The following is a 21,528-nucleotide window of genomic DNA, read 5'->3' as shown; positions in this document are numbered from 1 at the left end:
GTCTATATAATTTTCTTATCTAGAGATAAATTTCGTAACAAGATAAACTGACAGTTACCAAACATGTTATAGCATGTAGACTGACAACGTGTTCTGTCTGTACAGATGGCTGGAGCGGTGACAACTTACCTGGTGATCCTGATCCAGTTCCAGACTGAACCATCACCCACCTAGAATAAGGAAGCTTAGAACTTACGAAAACACTGAATGTAAACTTAGACTTCTGTTCAGCACACATTCACATGGTCTAATTGCATTAAGTTTAGTAACACCTCTGATTCAGAGATTTGTTGTGGTTTCACAATTACGCTGGCAATTTGGTTGGTGTAAAATGTTCAGTGAGTTTATCTATTTAATAAATGTTTAATATTTGTTCAAGTTACTAATGTAACATATATATATATATATATATATATATATATATATATATATATATATATATATAACTATCTGCTTCAAGTGTGTAGTTTAAAGATGTAAAGAATTAAGAGAAAGAGTACACTAATCAATATTATATGTTGCAGGATCTTAAACCGTTTAATTTTAAAGATTTATTTATGTATTCCAATATTTTTTTTTACTATGTTGAAGATCCTCATTATCTATGGAATAATCTAAATTTACAAATAACAGTTTTATAAATTCTACAGCTAAATTTAATAATAATTAATTTAAAAATAAAGTTTTTCACAAATTATGGTTTTAAAATATTATCTTACAAGATTTTGTATATTACACTGTTGTTTTCGGCAGCTGCCCCTAAATCCATTCCATAAAATGCGGCTATATGTGTATACATGAAAAGTTTGGAGGGAAATAAAATGCATTCTGGACAATATTTTATTGTACTATTTAAAGCTTATTCCCCACCATGATGCATTAATTCGGTAACCATTACTTCTAGAATTTTAAAAATTTTGCATTATTTGGTATTTAAGAATATCTCAATTGGATATCATTGGCTGAGCGTTAGCAAAGCCTATCACTTGAAGGGCTGAAAACATAATTGTTGTCCGTCTGTCTATCTGGTTGCTCGAAGACGAAATTACCTACAAATCTAAAATTATGTATTATGAAATTAAGCTTCATATCGATATGAGGACCACTGAGTTTATGGCTGACCACGATGGCATGAAATAGCAGAATAAATACATTTTAAACAAACTCAGAGGTTTTTACATATGACATATTAACACATGTTGCCTAATTAGGATTTGGGATAATGTAGCCTATAGCATAATTGATTGTTTTTTCATTAGTTAGACAGGGATAAATTATTTATAAGGACAAAGTGCGCTAAGTTGGTTCTGTTATCGGTGTACAGGGGATTATTTCAGTTAGTTCTAGCGTCCACCGCTAGGGCTGCGTCACGTAACTTTAATTGTTACCTGAGTCTCTCACTCTACAGATAGCAGTCCGAGCGCCCACTATTTAGTAACTCAATTTATAACACTGGATGAGTTATCTCTGATGTAACTAATGCAATCAAAGGTTGAACGAGCTAAAACCTAAAGTATATGGGAATCTTATACAGTTTTGAAAATGTTTGTCATGATTGTAATGAGTAAAAACGTTATATGTATATAATTATTTTCATATAATAGAAATTGTATGGTGGTAATTACTCCTGAAACTTCCTGTAGTGAGTTCTGGAAAATTCAACTCTTTCATCTTAACGTCCATCTTATTGCAAGTGATTTGATTCCATCGTTTAGACCTACTATTACTGGGGATATATTGTCCATGCTTTAAATGTAAATATAGGATGCATCCCTTTTGGGGTTGCCAAAACAGTGGAGCGTAAAGATCTAACCATTTACACGTTATAAGATTAATTTTGCTGTGTAAATAACGAATAGTAAACTATAAAAACTAAATTAAACATACTACTGAATACTTTAAAATGACTAAGAAATGTATTTACTGTATTACTGTTTAATATCTTTAATAAATAATTATATTCGGTTATTTGAAAAGCTTCAAATCAAGTCTGTCTCTACTATTGTGTTTATTTTAGTCTTTTAGTGAAATATTATAAGCCTTGAACATTGTAATGAATATGAATAACTACTGTTATTTTCACAAAATTTCCACAAATGTAAAATTAGTATAGTTTGGCTTGTATATGATCCATTTAACAGTAGTAAATTTAATTCTGTAAACCTAATTATCATATTGAGGAATGATACCATAGATACAATAGTCAAGTTAAAATGACTAAATTGTATCATTACACTATAACTTTGAAATTTATAAGTTTATATTTTTTATAATTAGTTAATTTATAATTTATAAGCGACAATTTCTCGGCGAAAGTTACAACTTTGTATGGTCTTATGCGCACTCGCAAAGCGCTCGAAGCCGCCACGGGAAAAAGAGAACGCTCATGTTGTGTTTAGTTTTATTAGTTTTAATAGTTATTGCAGATATTCAAAATTTAACTCAGTTCTCTACAGGTATTTGTAAGAATATGATTTAGAATGACACGTTCGTGCACGCTATGTTATGTTGTATATAACAATTATGTTTTATATTTTGCGAATAAAAAAATCTTTTATGAACTGGATATCAATCAAATAACTCGATTTTAAAAATCCCATCTTTCCATTGAGTAGGAAATTAACATTTTGATGATAATTGGTCTTGGACTCGAACCAACGTGTAGCGTTTTTAAAGCTACATTGATTTATTTTTTTTAATTAAAACTTAAATTAAATAAAAATTTTGGGATCGAAATATTGGGACTTAATTTTAGATTATATTGTGAAATGTCAGGGTAAAATCGAACATGTAATCCTTTGGCAAGTTAGCACTGGTAGTTTTAAATTTTTAGGAAGGCAGGTTGACTGCCTTGAATTGATTAGAACTTGTCTTATTGTGAGTATTGTTCTCCTGGTTTGATACCAGAACTACACTCACTACTACTACTACTACTACTCGAACTACTGGTTACTCGAAGAACTAACACTTCATATATAGCAGCACACTGTTTATATTCCTCATTACCACTTACTTTACTAGACAAATTTAGCTTATTGCCAATAATGTTGAGACCTACTACCTGTCTCAATAACTTTCTAAGTTTATCTACAGTGCTATCAGTGCGAAACTTTATAATCATTTAAGGGAAGCGAATTTAGTTAACAAATTGTTAGAATCTAAGGTACAATGTGTTAGTGCTGGAAACCAAAAATTAAATGTACTAGGAGAATTAAATCTTAAAATTAAAATTGACAACTTATCCTGGAAGGTTAATCTAGTAGTAATTAATAACTTATCACAATGTGGAATTTTTAGGGGCTAACTTCATTAAATCAACTGGGTTGTTAATTGATTTAAAAAACAATGTGTGTAGATTCGATTTTAACTTGAACAAGTCAGTGCATTTAATTCAAAACACTAGTTCTAATGTGTTAAATATAAATCATAATTATAAGACAGGGAGTTCCGAAGCTACACAGCAAGTATTATAAATCATTGAAGAGTTTCCTGAAGTTTTTTCGGAACGTCTGGGGAAAACTCTTGATTTCGAGTACAAGATCCAATTAAAGGATGATGGTATAGTCAAACTGCGGCCTTATCCACTTAACCCTCTGAAGATGGTGAGAATGAAGGAAATCATCGGTGAGCTACAAGAACATGATGTTATCGAGCCAAGCCTAAGTGAGTACTCCAGTCCGGCCTTTTTGGTGGGAAAGGAACCGGGAAAAAGAAAGGTTGGTGATAAATTATAAGGAATTAAATAATAAGATTGAGGCTGTAAATTTTCCAATTGGGGATCTCCATTCTTTATACCAGCATTTAAGTGGTCACCGCTAATTTCAGCATCATAGACTTATCAAAAGCTTATCATCAAATTAGATTAGCTGATGAAAGCCAAAATTTGACAACTTTCTCTGTGCCATTCGGTAGTTATAAATTTAAAAGACTGCCATTTGGACTTCTTGTGGGCAGTGGCGTTTTAACTGCTTACTTAAATTCAGTGCTTGGACACTTAAAATTTAAATGTGTTTTAACATACTTAGATGATATTATAGTATACTCTAAGTGTGTAAATGAACATTATCCCCACTTAAGGGAAGTTTTACGCTGTTTGAGGAACCATAACCTGACAGCAAATGTTAATAAAGTTAAATTTTGTTACAAGGAAATAAATTTTCTGGGACACATTGTGAGTGAAAATAAATTAAAAATTGACCCAGAAAGAACTGTAAATATTCAACAGTGTAGGACATTGCGCGGTTTATAGGAATGACGTCCTATTTTTCTAAATTTATTGAAAACTATGCGGACATAGCGGCTCCTCTGAACGCTATGAGGAAGAAATGTGCAGTCTTCCGGTGGACCGAAGAGTGTGAAAAATCGTTTGTACAGTTAAAGAATAAGATATATAATCCCCCTGTGTTAGCTATTCCTGACTTTAATAAAGAGTTCACCTTGCAGTGTGATGCGAGTGACAGGGCAATAGGAGCTTGCTTATTGCAAGAAGATAACAATAAGAACTTAAAACCTGTGGCTTATTACTCGAGAAAATTTACTGAAAATGAAGAGAAACTAAGTACTTACCACAAGGAGGCTCTGGAAGTGGTGTGCTCAATAAACAAATTCAGGGAATTTCTCGAAGTAAGGAAGTTTAACTTGTACACTGATAACTCCGCACTTTCTTGGGTATTGAGCAACCACACTAAACTAGGGAAACTTGGTAGATGGGTGGAAACAATTTTATCAATTCCTTTCACTGTAAAGCACATTAAGGGGAGTGATAATGTGACTGCAGACTGTTTGTCACGGCTGCTTGATGACAATGATGAGGTTAATGGAGAGGTGTTGAAAGAACTGTCAAATAATTCTGCTGTAAATGTGTGTACAAATAGTGTAGTAAATGTAACTTGTAATGTAAATAACTTCTATCCTTTCTTACCCAAAGATTTAGAATTGGAACAGAATAAGGACAGATTTGTGCAAGAACAGTTAAAAAACATTAGTAGTGATGATGAGCGCAAAGGGTTTTGGGTAGAAAAAAGAATTTTATTTTATACAAATTCGAGATCTAAATCCCCTAAAATAGTTCTCCCCGAATCTATGTTTGAGGCGGTCTTTGATTATTATCATGATAGCCCAAGTGGGGGGCATTTTGGAGTTAATAAAACATTAAGAAAAATTACAGCGGTGTTTTACCATCCTAATCTGAATGAGTTTTGTGAAGTCCAATGTTAAAAGGTGTTCTATTTGTCTTAGCAGTAAACCTACTAACTGGGGGACCGTGGTGAACTGCATGTAAACATTTCGACACGTCCACTACAGAAAATCTACATGGATGTATTTGGACCTCTACCTAGATCTTCAAGACAGAATGAATACATCTTAATCATGGTGGACGACTTCACAAAGTAACAATTGGATCGTACCTCTCAAGAAAGTAAATTCAGGTATGGTGTTGCAAGCTTTTAGAGAGTAATATTTTTAAAAACTTTGGTTTGCCGGAAATTATTGTGAGCGACAACGCTACTTACTTCACCAGCGAGGAGTTAAGAGCAAATCTTTTCAAATGGGGTGTGAAATTAATCACTACAATCCCGTACAACCCCCAGGGTAACAAATCTGAAAGATATTTAAGAAACTTAAAATTCAATTTTGACTTGCTTGTATAGTGATTGCAAAAGGAACTGGGACTCTGATTTAAGTAAAATTCAACAAGCAGTTAACTCGTGTGTGAATGACAGTACTGGGTATAGCGCATATTCTTTAATGTTTAATTTTAAACCTAACAATGAGTTGGATTTAAAGTGGAACTTGAAATCAATTTTTGAAAATTTAGTGCCAAAGGAAAAATGTCAAAAATATGCGGAGGCGTTGGAAAATTTAAATAAACAGTTTATTAAAAATTCAAAGTTAAGGCCCTATAATAGAAACCACCGAAAGTTTAAAATTAATGATGAAGTGTTTTGTAAAATACCTGGACACAGAAATAAATTGGATAGGAAATTTGACGGACCATACAAGATTGTGATTATTATCTCAGAGAACAGTTATATAATACAGCACACCAAGGACTTAAAAATTTTGAAAAGAGTGCATTTACAAGATTTGAGACCCGCTTAAGTGAAATTTAATTGGAACACTTGGACAGTTAAGAACAATTGGACAATTTTTTCTTTCAGCATAAAATTTAAAAAAATCCCCATATTAAAATGTCATAATTGAGTAACCATAGGCCAAGTCAAGGTTTTGTGTTTTCTTTCAGGTATTAAAAGAAAAAGGGGATTTTTATGACATATAAATAAATATTTACATGAAGAGGATAATTTACATGGCCTCAGGACTTTAAAATTAAGAAATGTAGTATTTAATAATAGTGTCTAGAACCATTATACTGTCTGATATTAGTATAAAGACATTATATTATTGATGTACTAACATTTCTTCTTGTGTGTCCAATTTCATGTTGTTATTTGTTTATAGTGAATGAATGAGAGAAAGAAATTCAGGTCAACCCCCCCCCCCTTGTAATCCAATGTAAATAACGTGTTAGTAATTAAAAAAAGGGTCTTAAATATTTTAATAAAGTTTATGAAGGAAAGAATGAGCAATCTTTGAGTTGAATAAAAATTAAAATTTTTTGAAAACGAAACGAGACAAGCTCTGAAATTCAGACATAAATGGTGACAAAGGGGACTTATGTCATTGTAAGAGAGAATGTTCTGTTTATATGTGAAATGCTGTGGAGGTGAGAAACGGAACAGCACTGACACTCCACTAACACTGGTCACACGCTGCTGAATGATGTACGTTTTAAAAACATTTTTTTAATTGCTAATTGGTGTTAAATTTCTTTTATCAACTTAAGGGCCGTATTTAGAAGTAAAGGAGGGGGAGTAATGTAGCGTTTTTAAAGCTACATTGATTTATTTTTTTAATTAAAACTTAAATTAAATAAAAATTTTGGGATCGAAATATTGGGACTTAATTTTAGATTAGATTGTGAAATGTCAGGGTAAAATCGAACATGTAATCCTTTGGCAAGTTAGCACTGGTAGTTTTAAATTGTTAGGAAGGCAGGTTGACTGCCTTGAATTGATTAGAACTTGTCTTATTGTGAGTATTGTTCTCCTGGTTTGATACAGCTGGACCAATGAGAGAGCTCCACGGATGTCCTGCAAAGGTGATTGGAAAGGGAAGTATTTAAGCGCCCGCTCATAATTTTCGCCCTTCTTTTGGTTATTTTCGTGAGTAAAGTTAATTGCAGTGCGCCGTATTTCTTAAATTTTTTTTTCTGCGAGTGATTTTGAGGTAAGCACTACTTTATTGTACGTTTTATTGAAATAGTCATCTTGATCTGATATTAAATTAATTTTGTTGTCTTTTTTATAGGAAAAATTAAATTCATAGAAACTACAGAGCAATCTGAATAACTTATTCTCGAAGAACAATAGAGCATAATAGAATCATACAAGTTACATTTGGTTCATGCTTGCAAGAGAAGTGAATTAAAATTGAACTTTGTTAATAACTGTAATTGAGATTTGAAAAAGTAGTAAATTATTAATATTTAACTGGAACTGTTTATTGTGAATTATTAATTGAAAATTAATTGAACTTTATAATTGTTAGAGAGAGAGTTGTAATCTGAATTGCAGAGACTTGAAAGTTAAGGTTCAAATAGTGTAAAGAGAAGTTGAAATTTTATTTTGTATTTTGAGTGAACGTAGAAGTGAACATTTTTATTTTAATTATTTCCAAGTGGTATTTCATTTTATTTTAAAACTTTATTATTTTATTTTAGAAGAGAGCTCTGATTTTTAGTTTGATAATTTGATTAATATTTTTATTTCTTGCCAAAGGAATTTTTAAATTTACTAAAAGAATTGTCAATTCTTTGTGGAAAATAGAGTGATAAAAATTCTGAAACGTTGAACTTATTAATTTTCCAGTTAAAAATAAATCCATTGTCTTCATTTAGAACTGTGATTTTTATTTTAGACAAACCAGATAATATTTAATAGTTAACAATTTTAGTAATACATTGTACTTAATATTCACTAGGATCTTTACTAATCAAAAAAATATTTTATATCGTCTTGGATGTATTATTGATGATTTATATATTAATACTCTGGAATATTAATATCAACAATCCAAGTCGTTATACAACGTTAATGCTCAAACCAATTTTTCAGTTGCATCTACTTTTCCTATTTTATTTTATACTGGGGTTATAGAAATTATAATTAACCCCCTATGTAACGATAAATATACTATATATTTTAGTTCAGTAATTACATATTTATCATTTAGAACAAAAGATAACAAATCTTAGCCAAAGTATTTGATAGCTGCATCGATTAAATTGTATGAAAATAATTAGTTTTATCTCCCATTTATACTGTTTAGCACAGTTATCATTACATTATAACAAGTTCCCTAACACGCTATTTTCGAACAGCGTCAACACGCAGAATATAGTATAATTTATTTTATGACATGTACTATATCAAACATATGCCTGATAAGACTGGAATTCGTTATCACGTGAGATAACGGACATGACAGCACAGAGCTTGTTTTGCAGTTGGAATTAATTCATTGCCAAGGCTCCACTATTACAAAACTTACACGAGATGTGTTTTAAAAGCTAAGAGCTAATAGTAGCATACTACTAAATAATATATCAAATATAAACTGTGAAAATGTTCTGATATTTCTCAACAGACTTCAAAAAAGTAGAATACTATACAATTTAGCCTGTTTATACGACCTTTTTAGATTTTTTCAAAGTTTTTTTTATTTCAAAATATTATGTATTTGATAAACGTTTTAATGAAAAAAGGTTGCACCTCTGATGGTGGCACTGTTATGCGTTTTGAATCAGAACAGTACATGATAAGGAAGTCGTTTTGAAGTCGTACGTATAAAACCTTATACAAAAAGCTAGAAAAATCGATATAAACCTGGATATATGTAGGGTTGAACATGCTCTGCCAGTCTGACACGATTTGACATCTGATTGTAGTTGAGCTAAAATTGTTCGGTAAGGGGGTTCACATTATTGGTCGTATCTTTGTAAAGTTTGCTCAAATTTGATTTTATAGAATTTTATACATAGAAATATATCCTATAGGAATGGTTCTGAGACATAATGGCATCTAAACTCAACGAGTTATATTTCAGAATTAGGACAATTTTTACTATCTTTGGTATGTTGTAAATATCTTTATTTTTAATGCAATAAACGATACAAAACTACCTTAAAGGTCATTATTTGTACCTTGTAGTCATTACAAGGAATGAGTATACCACACTACGTAATGCTTCACATGCTTCTTTGAGGTTGCAAGCACAATTTAAATTTAATTTTATGCTTAAGTATGTCCTGTAGACAGATAGACATACATACATCGTATAGAAACGAAATGTATACTCAACCCCGGCAGACAAAAGAGAAATTATGCCAGCCTACTGAACATAGGGTTAGGTGGCGTTCAGTCAAAATCCTTGGTTGGACATTCACCACCATAGAATTCATTCTTGAAAATGCACCATTTAAATTCTCGACATGATTTTTCAGGACATACCTTGCCACATGATAAGTTCACATTTTTATTCAATGAGTTAGGTTTAATAGCAGCATTTAAATAATAAAATTTACGGTGATGTAGGAAGGGTGCTACTACTCTGTAGTGCGCTGAAATAAAATTTGTTATGGACTTTTAAAATTGTCTTTCCACTCTATTTTTTACTGTATCAATAAGCATCATATTGTGATAATATTCCAAATGTTAAAATATTATCTAATTATTCTCAGGTTGTACATAAATATTGATCTATTGTTCTATTTTTCTCGTTCCTATCAAGTTTATCCCTAAACTCAATTAAAAAATATTAACTTATGCTCAGCCAAATGCCATGGAGCTATATTTATATTTAAGATTGCAAACTCTGCACTATACCCTGTCTCAATATTTTAGTATTCATGTCGAACTTATTCTATCTCGTTGATATCATGTTTCAGTAAATTCATCTGAAACCCTGGTATAAACCGGGAAGCGTCTAACAAGTCCTGAAATAACGTAGAGTTGTCCTATTTGAAAATATCTATTCACTGTCCTTCGTCCTGTCCTACTTCTCAGGATTCCATGTTTCCTCCAATAGTGACGTCAACAAAATTAGGAAGTGATGTTTCCTGACATTACTGCGGTAAGTTATAATAACTTTGTAATATTAAGAAACTCCTTATCAGCAATTTAAATAAAGATGCAAAGTTCCATCTGTGTGAGTTCACCTAATACTCAATACCGATTCCAGAATGTTTGTTATTATTGTTTTCTGCTTTTTCCTCAAAGCTTGTGAATCTATTACCACGACTGATAATATAAAGATTGTGTAAGGCTTTTTGACTTACGACGCTTAGTTAAACCCCATTGATAGAGATTCATAGTTATAAAACACATTTTCCTCTATTTAGATATGAAGTTTCATGATCAATTTAAAGCCTATACAAGAAATGTTTCTCGAGATATGCTGCACATAGTTAGACTGCATGTGTTACTATGTGACATGCTGCACATAGTTAGACTGCATGTGTTACTACTATGTGACATGCTGCCACTAGTTAGATGCATGTGTTACTATGTGACATGCTGCACACAGTTAGACTGCATGTGTTTACTATGTGACATGCTTGCACATAGTTAGACTGCTTGTGTTACTATGTGACATGCTGCACACAGTTAGATGCATGTGTTACTATGTGACATGCTGCACATAGTTAGACTGAGTGTGTTACTATGTGACATGCTGCACACAGTTAGACAGCTGCGTGTGTTACTATGTGACATGCTGCACATAGTTTGACTGAGTGTGTTACTATGTGACATGCTGCACACAGTTAGACTGCGTGTGTTACTATGTGACATGCTGCACATAGTTAGACTGAGTGTATTACTATGTGAAATGCTGCACACAGTTAGACTGCGTGTGTTACTATGTGACATGTGCACATAGTTAGACTGCATGTGTTACTATGTGACATGCTAAAAAATGTCACATGATTCAACTTACAGTACTTTGTTTATTCAATTATTAATCCTTCGATTTTCCTCGTTCTATCATAGTTACCCATAAGATCAATGTGTTCCCTAACACTGAGCCAAAAACAGAAGGCGACGAGCAACTCATGATCGAAACCGATATTTTTTATTTATAAATGAAGCTTCGTTCAATTAATAAATTCTAAAGGTCAGGTGTTTCTCGAGCTATCGTCCGGAATAGACAGGACAGACACACATAAATGATTTTTTTCCCCTTGTGAGGTATTAAAAAGTACAGTGTAATTTTTTTATTATTTTGTGTCGTCCATTGAAGCCTTTATTTTGGGATTGGGTTTTCCTTTCAACAATGAGTAATGGGATCCAGTTCAAAGAAGTTCGCCTCAGCTATAGTGCCAAGACATGTTCGACGCTTGAAGGTTGCGGCATGAACGATCACTCGCGCATGCGCTCCAACGCAAACTCGTCATCACGGACCTATCAGCAGAGAGCGAGAGGTCAGTTACACAATCCGATCACTAGATTAGACCAACGGTACGCTGAGAACTTAACCTCACACTTCTTCAGAATTGTTCGTGAGATACGGACGTATCGAATAAGTTTCTTCTTAGCTATTGGTAATTTATTACCCTTATTTACTACAGTTACCATAATTAACCTTTCGTTCATATTCTGTATTGTTTTTATATGTTGTGCCACACGAAATTAACTTATAACGTATTATTCTTGGTATTTTGTTGCTTTTACTTACTATCTTACAAAAACCTATGTTCGTGCAATACGGACCTAACCTTTAAATTGTGTATTACTGGCTGTTCTTTACTTTATTTACTATCTTACTTAACCTATGTTCGTGCAATACGGGCCTAACATAGAGATTATTGCTCTAGGTATATTATTACATCTCTTACACTCTTACTTACTCTTTGTTCATACGATACCGACTAAACATTATATATATTATTATTCTTTTAAGTGTTAATATTTCTTTTGTCCATACTATTTTACATAACTTATAGTGTGTTGCGGTTGAGATAGCTTTGATTTAGACAGAGGGTTAGGTAGTTATGCTTTTGCGTAAAATCCTTCTCGTTAATTGATGATATTAAATATCTTACACATCGGCATCATTTTATTGCAAATTCTCGATTTTTTCAAGGTCACTTGGGAAATAATGATTTACTTAGACTAATAGTTGAACTTTATCACCACCTTATGTGATAGCAATATATCTGAACCCAACTGACATACATAATCCATAAGAATAAAATGTACACCCCTGGATCGAATCCCTGCTTGATTGGGCTCATCTAGGGTATGCGATACGTGTCATTCTTAACAGTAGCTGGTTGTGTTGAGAAAGGACACGTCACACCGTCTCGAGTGCATTCTTTGCTAATACTCAACTAAACATATGTTATATGTTTGTAATTTCTAAAAGAGCGATGAGGCGTTTGTGAGTGTAACAAATGTAATCTCACATTCACATCGAAAGTGAAAGTATTTTTTAATAGTATTGAAGTAGATTTTCTAAAATTGTAAACCTTCAGACAGCTCTAAGTGGATTTAGCAGCATCAAACCCTCCACAGTACCGACGGAGGAGAAATAACCGTTGGTATGTTGTATTACAATACTGATGTATTATACATTGCATATACATAGGAATACACACCAAGTGTCGCATAACCACGCTTCGCTGGGGCTCAATTCTGCAGTTTATTTATTTAATAACAGATAACATTTACGAGTAAGAAATGTGTTTAAACATCTTCTGGAAAACAAAAGACAAATTATCACACCCTAATTAATGATGGGCTTCAGCCAAATTCTACGGTTGGGCACGCAACATCATATACCTTATTCTTGTGTATGTGGAAAGGAAGTTTCATGCAATCAAGTGTACAGTGAAATCTGTCTCGAGATATCCTATCATTTAAATGTTTACGTATTATTCATTACTTTCGCAACAAAAGGTGATGTTGCATGTGTTTGTATAAGTATGTTTACATGTCACATACATGTAAAACATAACATGTAAAAAGTCTCAGTTTGTTTAAAAATTTATTTATTCAGCCATTTTCTCGATACCTATTAAATAAATGTAAAAATATTTGGTAACGCTCATTAAATCCCATGATGTGACATAAACCATAATTGAACTCAGTAATCCTCATAAAGAAAACAAGCTTAATGGGTAATCTTGATCTATAGATCATTTCGAGTTCGAGATATAGTGCGGAGAGACATAGTGAAATAAATACTTAGTCCAGTTCCTCGAGCGATAATCTTTGCTAACGCTTAGGCAATAATAATAAATAAGATATTGCAAAATACTAAATATAAACTCTTAAAAGTTCAAGAAGTAATGCGTACCGCATTTATGTATTCGGGTAGTGAATATGCCATAAAAAATAATATACCATATTGGCAACAACGCATTTTATTTTTCTCCAACATTTTTATGTATACACATATAGTTGTATTTTATTGGTCGGTTCTAAGCGCAGTTGCTTAAAAATACATTTTAATTAAAAATAACTTAAAAAAAAACAATTTAATACCACTTTTCATGTAAAAAATCTTTTGAAATTATTTAATGTAAAACTTTTTATATAAATTTAAATGAAAAGCCTATAAAATTGAACATTTATATTTATAAATTAAGAGTAATGGATGGGTAAATAGAATTTTCAATATAGAAGAACAAAACCTTATAATAAATACACAAATTTACAATATTGAATAGTTTAATATTATGCAACCAGTGTTATTTTATATCAGTATATCCTGATATATGAAAGCCCACATTACGAAGTTGATCAAACACTTATTAAATTATGGAACTCAATGAACATTTTACACAAACCTAATTGCCAGCGTGATTGTGAAGACGCAAATAATTCTTTGAATCAGAGGGTGTATTAAACTACATTCGATAATATCACGTGAATGAATGATGAACAGAATTCTAAGTTTATATTTAGTGCTTTTGTACTAACTCCTAGACCTGTTAAGTCTAGGTGGATGATGGTCCAGTCTGGAACTGGATCAGTATCACCAGGTAAGTTGTCACCGCTCCAGCGATCTGTACAGACAGAACACGCTATTAGTCTACATGCTATAACATATTTTGTAGTCGTCGGGATGTTAATGTATCTGTAAGAAATAAAACTATATTGAGTATAAATAAATTTATACATGATCGTATATTGCTATCATCGAAATTACTAGAAAATTGATAGTTGTTAATAAAAATAAATCACTAACCGCTGTGAGTGTCTCGTTGTTGACCGGGAAATATCCACGAGCAGAGAATCTTGCGTTGTGGTGAGGCAACTGCAGGAGAAACCCTTCCAGCTGGAAAACACTCAAAAAGGTAATTAGATATTTTCATAACGTTTGCACTAAAACGTTAATGAAAAAGCAACGTAGAACTTGAATCTTGTTAAGTCTTCTAACAACATTTCAATATATTATTACGATAAGACCAAGACCGTTACTAAACCATACTAAATTGGTCGAGTCAGTGGTTAAATAGCTATGATAAATTACCTGTTTTCTCAGATTTGTGTCCAAGTCTTTATTGATCAACTTGCAGATCGTCTGTCCTGTCTCATCAGCCTAGAACAACATCGTATATTTAGAAACTAAAAATATGTCACATCTCCTAAAGTAATATCATTGTATTGAACAAATCTTGAATAGTTCATAGACTCCAAAGAATGTGTAAACGAGCCTCTTTACCTGGATGTGGAGAAGTCCTAAAGGATCCACACACAAAAAACGGTATTTCGGAAACAAGCAACTTTTATAATATTTATACCTTTTGATCTCACAGTGATTAAAACATATTCTGTGTTATGTTTGAAACAAAACATGTAAAAGTTAAGGTAGAATGTCTCAATATAATATTTACCTTGTTGGTGACGACCGTGCTTGAGTTTAGCAACAGCATTACGTAGCAGATGTGAAGCAAGATCCAAGCTCCATTATTAATTATGATGAACACTTCACTAGTTTTGAGGAGCAGGAAAAAGTAGTAAGACGTGACAGTGATGTGGAGAAATGAGGAGAAGGTAACGGCCATCAGCTGATCGCAGTAGAAAACATTAGCCTGGTGTACGGCGTCACGCAGCATCCAGTAGGTATTCATCAGAGTCCTCAGTTTCTTGATTTTACACTGCATAGTGGCTAAAAATCACTACAAAATACTCTTACATACAAAACAATTCCTCATAGCAGTTAACTAACGGGGAGAATTAATTGAGCTGTGAAATTATAAGTTACAAAACTAAACATGTAGTGAACAAATCAAAAATGTGTACCAAAACTTCATTCTATTATCCAGAACTAAAAACGTACTAAACAAATCTAATAAAATAAATTAAGGGAATACTGAAAAAATACATTAGCTAATTTTGAAATTTAGGCTAATATTCATTATATATGATGAATCTCTATTCTTATATTCACATTTTTTGTTGAAATTTATAAGTATATTCTACGTAACAGATGATGTCGTATTTGGTTTTTATGATAGTCGTATGGTTGTTTGTATTATTAATGGTTTCCTTTTTTTTAGAGTGTAAGTTATGTATAATTTGTCATTCTGTTATATATTATTTGTTATATAGCACACTGCGTCGAATAATCGTTATGCTTACATCTTGCATAAGAGCCGTCAATACTGGCAGGGCTTGTAACTTCCATCTCAATCTTGGCGTTGACCATTTCAAAGGACTTTGCGATACTTTGAGCCACATGTGTGAAGTGGACGAGCAGGACAGCTTGGGAGCAGTACAGCAGTGTCGCGGTGACGAAGAAAGTTGCGAATAAAATTTGATATTCGAACGTTGCCCCATTGTAACTCACACGAACCATTCGCTCAGAAAAGGTGACTGACATTAGTGCAGCAGCGCAGACTCCCAAAAACTTCACTGTGCGCTTGACTTCTGATGTCTTGTGCTGGAGATCTTGGTAGACTTTTTCCAGAGTGTCAAAGACTTTAAAGAGTGTTGGATACTTCCAGGCGGAGCTGAAGAATATGACAGCTGCCACCACTTGTAGGGAGACCATATCCAGTGTTATTATAATGGCAATGGATCTGTCCAACGAATACAGTAAAAGATCATCCAATTTGGTCATGAAATACGTGTATAGAGTGATTGTGGTTAGTGATTCTTGGAGTATGACTAGGGTTATGCTCCACAAGAATCCTGTATTGGAAAATGTGAGCTCTTTGATTCCTCTGGCTGAAGAAGTACATACCACCGGTAGACCTCCAACTATTCGACAAAACCTGAGCATCTTATCAGAAAAACTTTTCATATTTTTTTCTTGTTGTAAATTATCAGCCCTGATTTTGTTGAGATTTCGCGAAAACCTTACTACTCCTATACTCTATTTGGTTCACAACTCGAGTAAGTAATTGGAATGAGCTCTTTGTCGACTAGTCAACTACTATTCAATAGTAGTCCAAATAAATTTGACAAGAAGAGCACAAAAGGAAATGCTTATCACGTAATGGAAATATGTATAAATAATTCATAATTCAAATAGTTAAGCATTAATGATAATATTTGTATACTTTCACGGCGGAGCGAGGATGATTAAGTGCTAGTCACTATGACGTAATGACAAGCTATTACAAGAATGATTTGAATCGAATACACTGTATTTACAAACACTTTTTACCTAAATTAGTACTTTCATGAAATTTCACACATACATACACACACACACACACACACACACACACACACACACACACACATACACAAACGCGCAGGATGTATATTAAGTCATCATACGCCTGGATATATCCCATACTGATTGAGATATTGATGGACAATCTTCACTATACCTATTAAGATACTTGGAATTTTTAAAGGATACAAATATATTCACGCCACCCCTCACCCCCCCCCCTCTGTAATTCAAGGGAGTGTAGAGAAGGGTTACTTTAAATTTTCAAATTTTTATTCGTATCTTGTGACATGTCTGTGAGGTGTCTGTGTGTGTGTGTTTTTTTTTTTTTTAGTTGTTTTTCGTGTGTCATTTTCTGTTTGAAGAATCAACAAGTTTTCACAAGACTAATAATATAATTGATAGTGGGGTCTAGTTTTAGATATAAATGTGTAGCTTGAATAAAAAAAGCTGTGTATTACTAATCTGAAGAATTCTGTGAGGTAATTTTCTCATTGTCATATTGTTTTGGAGGAAAAATTACCACGGTTACCTGGACTCCATCTTTGACCAGCTGGGCAAATTGCATCATATTTAAAACTGTTTAAAATAGGTACAAAAATAAATATAGTAACAAAGACATACAAGTATTACTGGCCCTAGCTAGATACCATGATTGATGATAATTGACTAAGCGTTAGCGAAACCTTGAAGGGCTAGAACACCCAAACTGACCTATAGACGTAAAATGAGGTTTGTTTTCTATATAGAAACACTAATGTCAATTTGGTGGTTGTGCACGTTGCCTGTTCTTATGGGCAACCATGATGGCCCAACATCGGGCGGCTGCTTGGTAACACAGTCGCGAGGGACCAGGAATCGGGCCAGCCGCACTGAATGTGTTACCCAATGTAGTTATAACATTTTTAAAACAGCTAATTAATTTTTAATAGATTTAGTAAAAATATTTTTGTACCTATCCGATAGTACTAACATCATAGTACTAGCCATGCAATGCAAACTTCACATTTGCCCAAAGTTGCTGTTTAAAAGTATATTTATTATTTTTTAAATCTATTTTCTTTGCTGGATATTTTCATATTCTATGCTAAACAACGATAACAGAAAATAATTGTTATAAGATATAAGAAGTAATGTTACTATCAAGCCCTCTCTATACTTTCAAGACTCTTCAATGTAAAAAGTTAAAATTGTGGTTAAATTAATTAAATATAATGGTTGTACTATCATAAAACTATGTTTGCACAGAACAGTTGATTGATTACATTTAAAGGGCTCTAAAAGTGAAATCTACCCTTTAGCTATCAAAAACCTTAAATTCGCGTTAAAAACTCAACAATAGCGTTTATTAATCGACATAACTACAACTACCGTCAAATGTCAAAATTACGTCAGAATTTCAGCGCGTTAGAATCTTACCCCTCCATAACTCCAGGACTAAATCACTTTGTATAGCTTTTAAGTAAAGTTTTATATGAGCGGCTTCCTAAACGATCTTCTTTTCATATACTGTTCCAATTCAAAACGAATGAGAGTGACGTAGATGCAACCTTTCTTCAGTATAATATTCATCAATCCATGATTTTTTGGAAAACTTTTTTGACAAACCCACACAGTTTTATTCCATATATTATTTAATAGTACTGTAATTTTTTTAAATGTACCTTGTATTTTTCAACAGGTGTAAAGCCTTCGCAATGAACTATTTCCAATTGCATAACAATTCCTGTGCTGCCAAGCTTGTTATCTCACGTGAGAACTCGACATTCCAGTCTTATCTGGCAGATGTTTGTTGGGTTTTGACTAAACTCTTGTTATCTGATCTGAGTATACATCTCGCAAATTTAATGAAACTATACTTTGTGTGTTGACGCCATTCGGAAGTAGCGTGTTAGAGAACTGAATATATGAATTCATTCCATCATAGTAGTACATTGTACAAAACATAAGACTTACTTGGAATTAACTGACCACTTCTGCAAGCAATGTGGTCAGTGGACAACAATACAGAATATGTTTGTTATCTGAGTCCAGAAAGACAGTACAAGTTGTTGTATAGCTGGGCTACTCTCCGTGGCTTCTTGACACTAATCTCTGATAAGCTTTCAACACAAAACTTTCACTGCACACAGCTGCTATGCTTAATATGAATGTATTTACAAGAGCAAATGGTTAATAACAAATTATTATACTTATATATACTAAGACTACAGAACCTATAGGCTATACATATTATCAGTAAAATAAAACATTAACTACATTGAAATTGACTAGTATAAATGAGAAAACAAACAATTATTACTAGACAATTTAATCAATACAACTGTCAAATACTTGGCTAACATTCGTTCCCTACTACTCAAATTTAATTTGATTGCTTCAGAATTCAATAATATTACAAATATGGTCTAACACGTAAAGAATGTTATTCCTCATTCCACACTACCGGATGGTTTTGGTAAATCCAGGATGTTCTGTTCAAATGCTAGAGATTTTAATATGTGTTCTCTCTCTAAAATTAATTTTTGGGTTAGACTATTATTTAATAAGTATATAAGAATCGTTTTAACAGTAAGCCTACATGTTTTTCTAGATAGAATATGTGTTGAGAATTAATTCAAAATTATTAGTTTTACCAACATCAAATCACAAGTTTTATACAGATCAAAAATTGATTTACTGTTTTAGTAAAGTTGAATGCGTTTAAAAATAAATTATTATGGACTTGTAGTTGTTATATGGGGTATATCTACGAATATTTCGATACTCTTATGAAACCCAATTTTGGAGTACCGGGCGTCTAAAGTGGACATTACTAATTTAAATAAACATGAAAGCTATAGAGCCAATATTTTCTTATGGTTTAGGTTCGGGAGAGAACCTAGAGTACACAAACATGAAATTGCTACGCCTAATTTATATTAGACTGAAATCCACAAACATGACTTGTTATGAATTCAATTAATTTAGTTTTCGTTAATCCTTGTGAATCACGTGAAGAAGTTTAATTTGAAGCATTGTATTATGAAGGTAAAATATTGAACAAACTGTTCCATTTAAATAGGAAACTGCGTATTAATGAAGATATAAAAATAATTACTATAGGAATTAAAAGCATCCAGAGAACTGAAAATCTACTCCTTTAATTACGCATGAAATGCAGAATATTGTGTGTGTGTATGTGTGTGTGTGATTAAAAATAATCACAAGTTTATCATATACAAACACTTTATTCAGTGATTTTCATATGATTACTGTACAATTTGTTATCCTTATCTTTATTATTTTCCTGGGCGCATTTTTTAGGATTGCCTTTGTTTTATTTCTTAATTGATATATCTAACTCTACGTTTTCAGGTGATACTGTGTCAAAATATTGCGTACACAATTATATTCTTGAAATATTATGGCAAACAAAATTGAATTTATCGCATAAAGAAGTTGCTCCAATTTATTTTCTTTAAAGATAAATGGCCAAGAAGAGAGATTCGTGCAAACTGTTAAGAATTCATTGATTGCTATGCAGAATGAAGGAGGGAAAACTGAAAAGAAAATGTACTATTTACTTACGCAACTAAGGCAGGCTGTAAACTCGACTGGTTCAACATCATACCAGCTAATGTTTGGCAGACTGTCAGAACACATCTTGCACTGTTTCATCTAAGAGAAAAACAGGGAGAGAATAACGTAACATTTGCTTACAGATGTTTAAAAATAGCGAAGAGGAAAAAGAGTGATAATATTGACGAAGTCATACAAGAATAACTACTGAAGCTACTCAAGTTGAGAGCTATTTTAAAAGGACAATTTACAAAAGGAAAATGAATTCTGGAGGGTAATCTAAGCGCAAATGAGGTTAAGGCAAAAGTTTAAATAATAGTAAAATATTGGGATTTATACCAAAAGATGCAGGATGAAACTGATTCATTAATATTGATGAAATTAAAATATATAATGAATTAAATTACAGATGTACTATTGAAGATTCGTGTCTACACCTAAAAATTAAATTAAAAGACATTTTACAAGATTATTTAGTGTCTAATACGTTTTCAAACTGTAAGCATCAAAATTCTAATCCACAATTACCTTACGTGGACCTTTACAAGATGAATTTATAAATTTCATAAAAAGCCTTGGCGTTTTCTTGAATCTTAAATCTGATAAGTTATATCCTCAAATAAAAGTTTTACACATTTTTGAATGAACTTTCCACAACTACATCAAACATTGTATGACATTTCCGTACCTGAAAACTCTCTACTGCAAGATCAAACGTAATGCAAAATGTCATGCGCAGATTTAGTGCCGCTAGCTACATCTATGGGGTTGGCAAAATCTGAAAACATGCTGCTTTTCAACTCTGGATTAGTTCACAACAACCCAAACCTTGCTAATGCACAAAAATCACGCTCAAATAGATTAGAATTCCAAAACATAAAGTAAAATGTTATAGGTGTGTGTCAACCAAATACAGGACAAAAAAAATAAAACTCATTGACAAAAAGTGTATGTCGATTGGTATTAAAGGATGATCAATATTAATGTAACTATATACAGAGGCAGCTTTAAGTGTTATATCATACAAGGATTTCAAGATCCTTGAGTAATCCTCGTCACATAACACTGGTGGGCCAGTTGAGTCGATTGCATTTGCCAAGTTACATCTTACTGTTAAAAAATAGTTATTGAAGTCGTCGGCTATGTCCGTATTTATTGGTAGAGTATGTAATTAGGTATTATTAGTGAACTCTGTACAATAATTAATGATATAAT

General features: G+C 32.5%; 1 protein-coding gene across 1 annotated transcript; it reads right to left on the bottom strand.

The window, feature by feature from the left end:
* Positions 1–14,062: 14,062 nt before the first annotated feature.
* LOC124368074 (putative gustatory receptor 28b) lies at positions 14,063–16,122 on the bottom strand. The gene is made up of 5 exons (XM_046825349.1): positions 15,711–16,122; positions 14,963–15,237; positions 14,599–14,667; positions 14,314–14,403; positions 14,063–14,131 (listed from the first exon to the last, which is right to left on the bottom strand). Exons 1-5 carry the CDS (start codon positions 16,120–16,122, stop codon positions 14,063–14,065), a joined length of 915 nt encoding a protein of 304 aa, XP_046681305.1.
* Positions 16,123–21,528: the final 5,406 nt, after the last annotated feature.

Source organism: Homalodisca vitripennis, chromosome 8 (assembly GCF_021130785.1).
Source record: "Homalodisca vitripennis isolate AUS2020 chromosome 8, UT_GWSS_2.1, whole genome shotgun sequence".
Lineage (NCBI taxonomy): Eukaryota > Metazoa > Arthropoda > Insecta > Hemiptera > Cicadellidae > Homalodisca > Homalodisca vitripennis.
The sequence above is the reverse complement of the archived record's forward strand: the minus strand, read 5'-3'. Positions and strand labels throughout refer to the sequence as shown.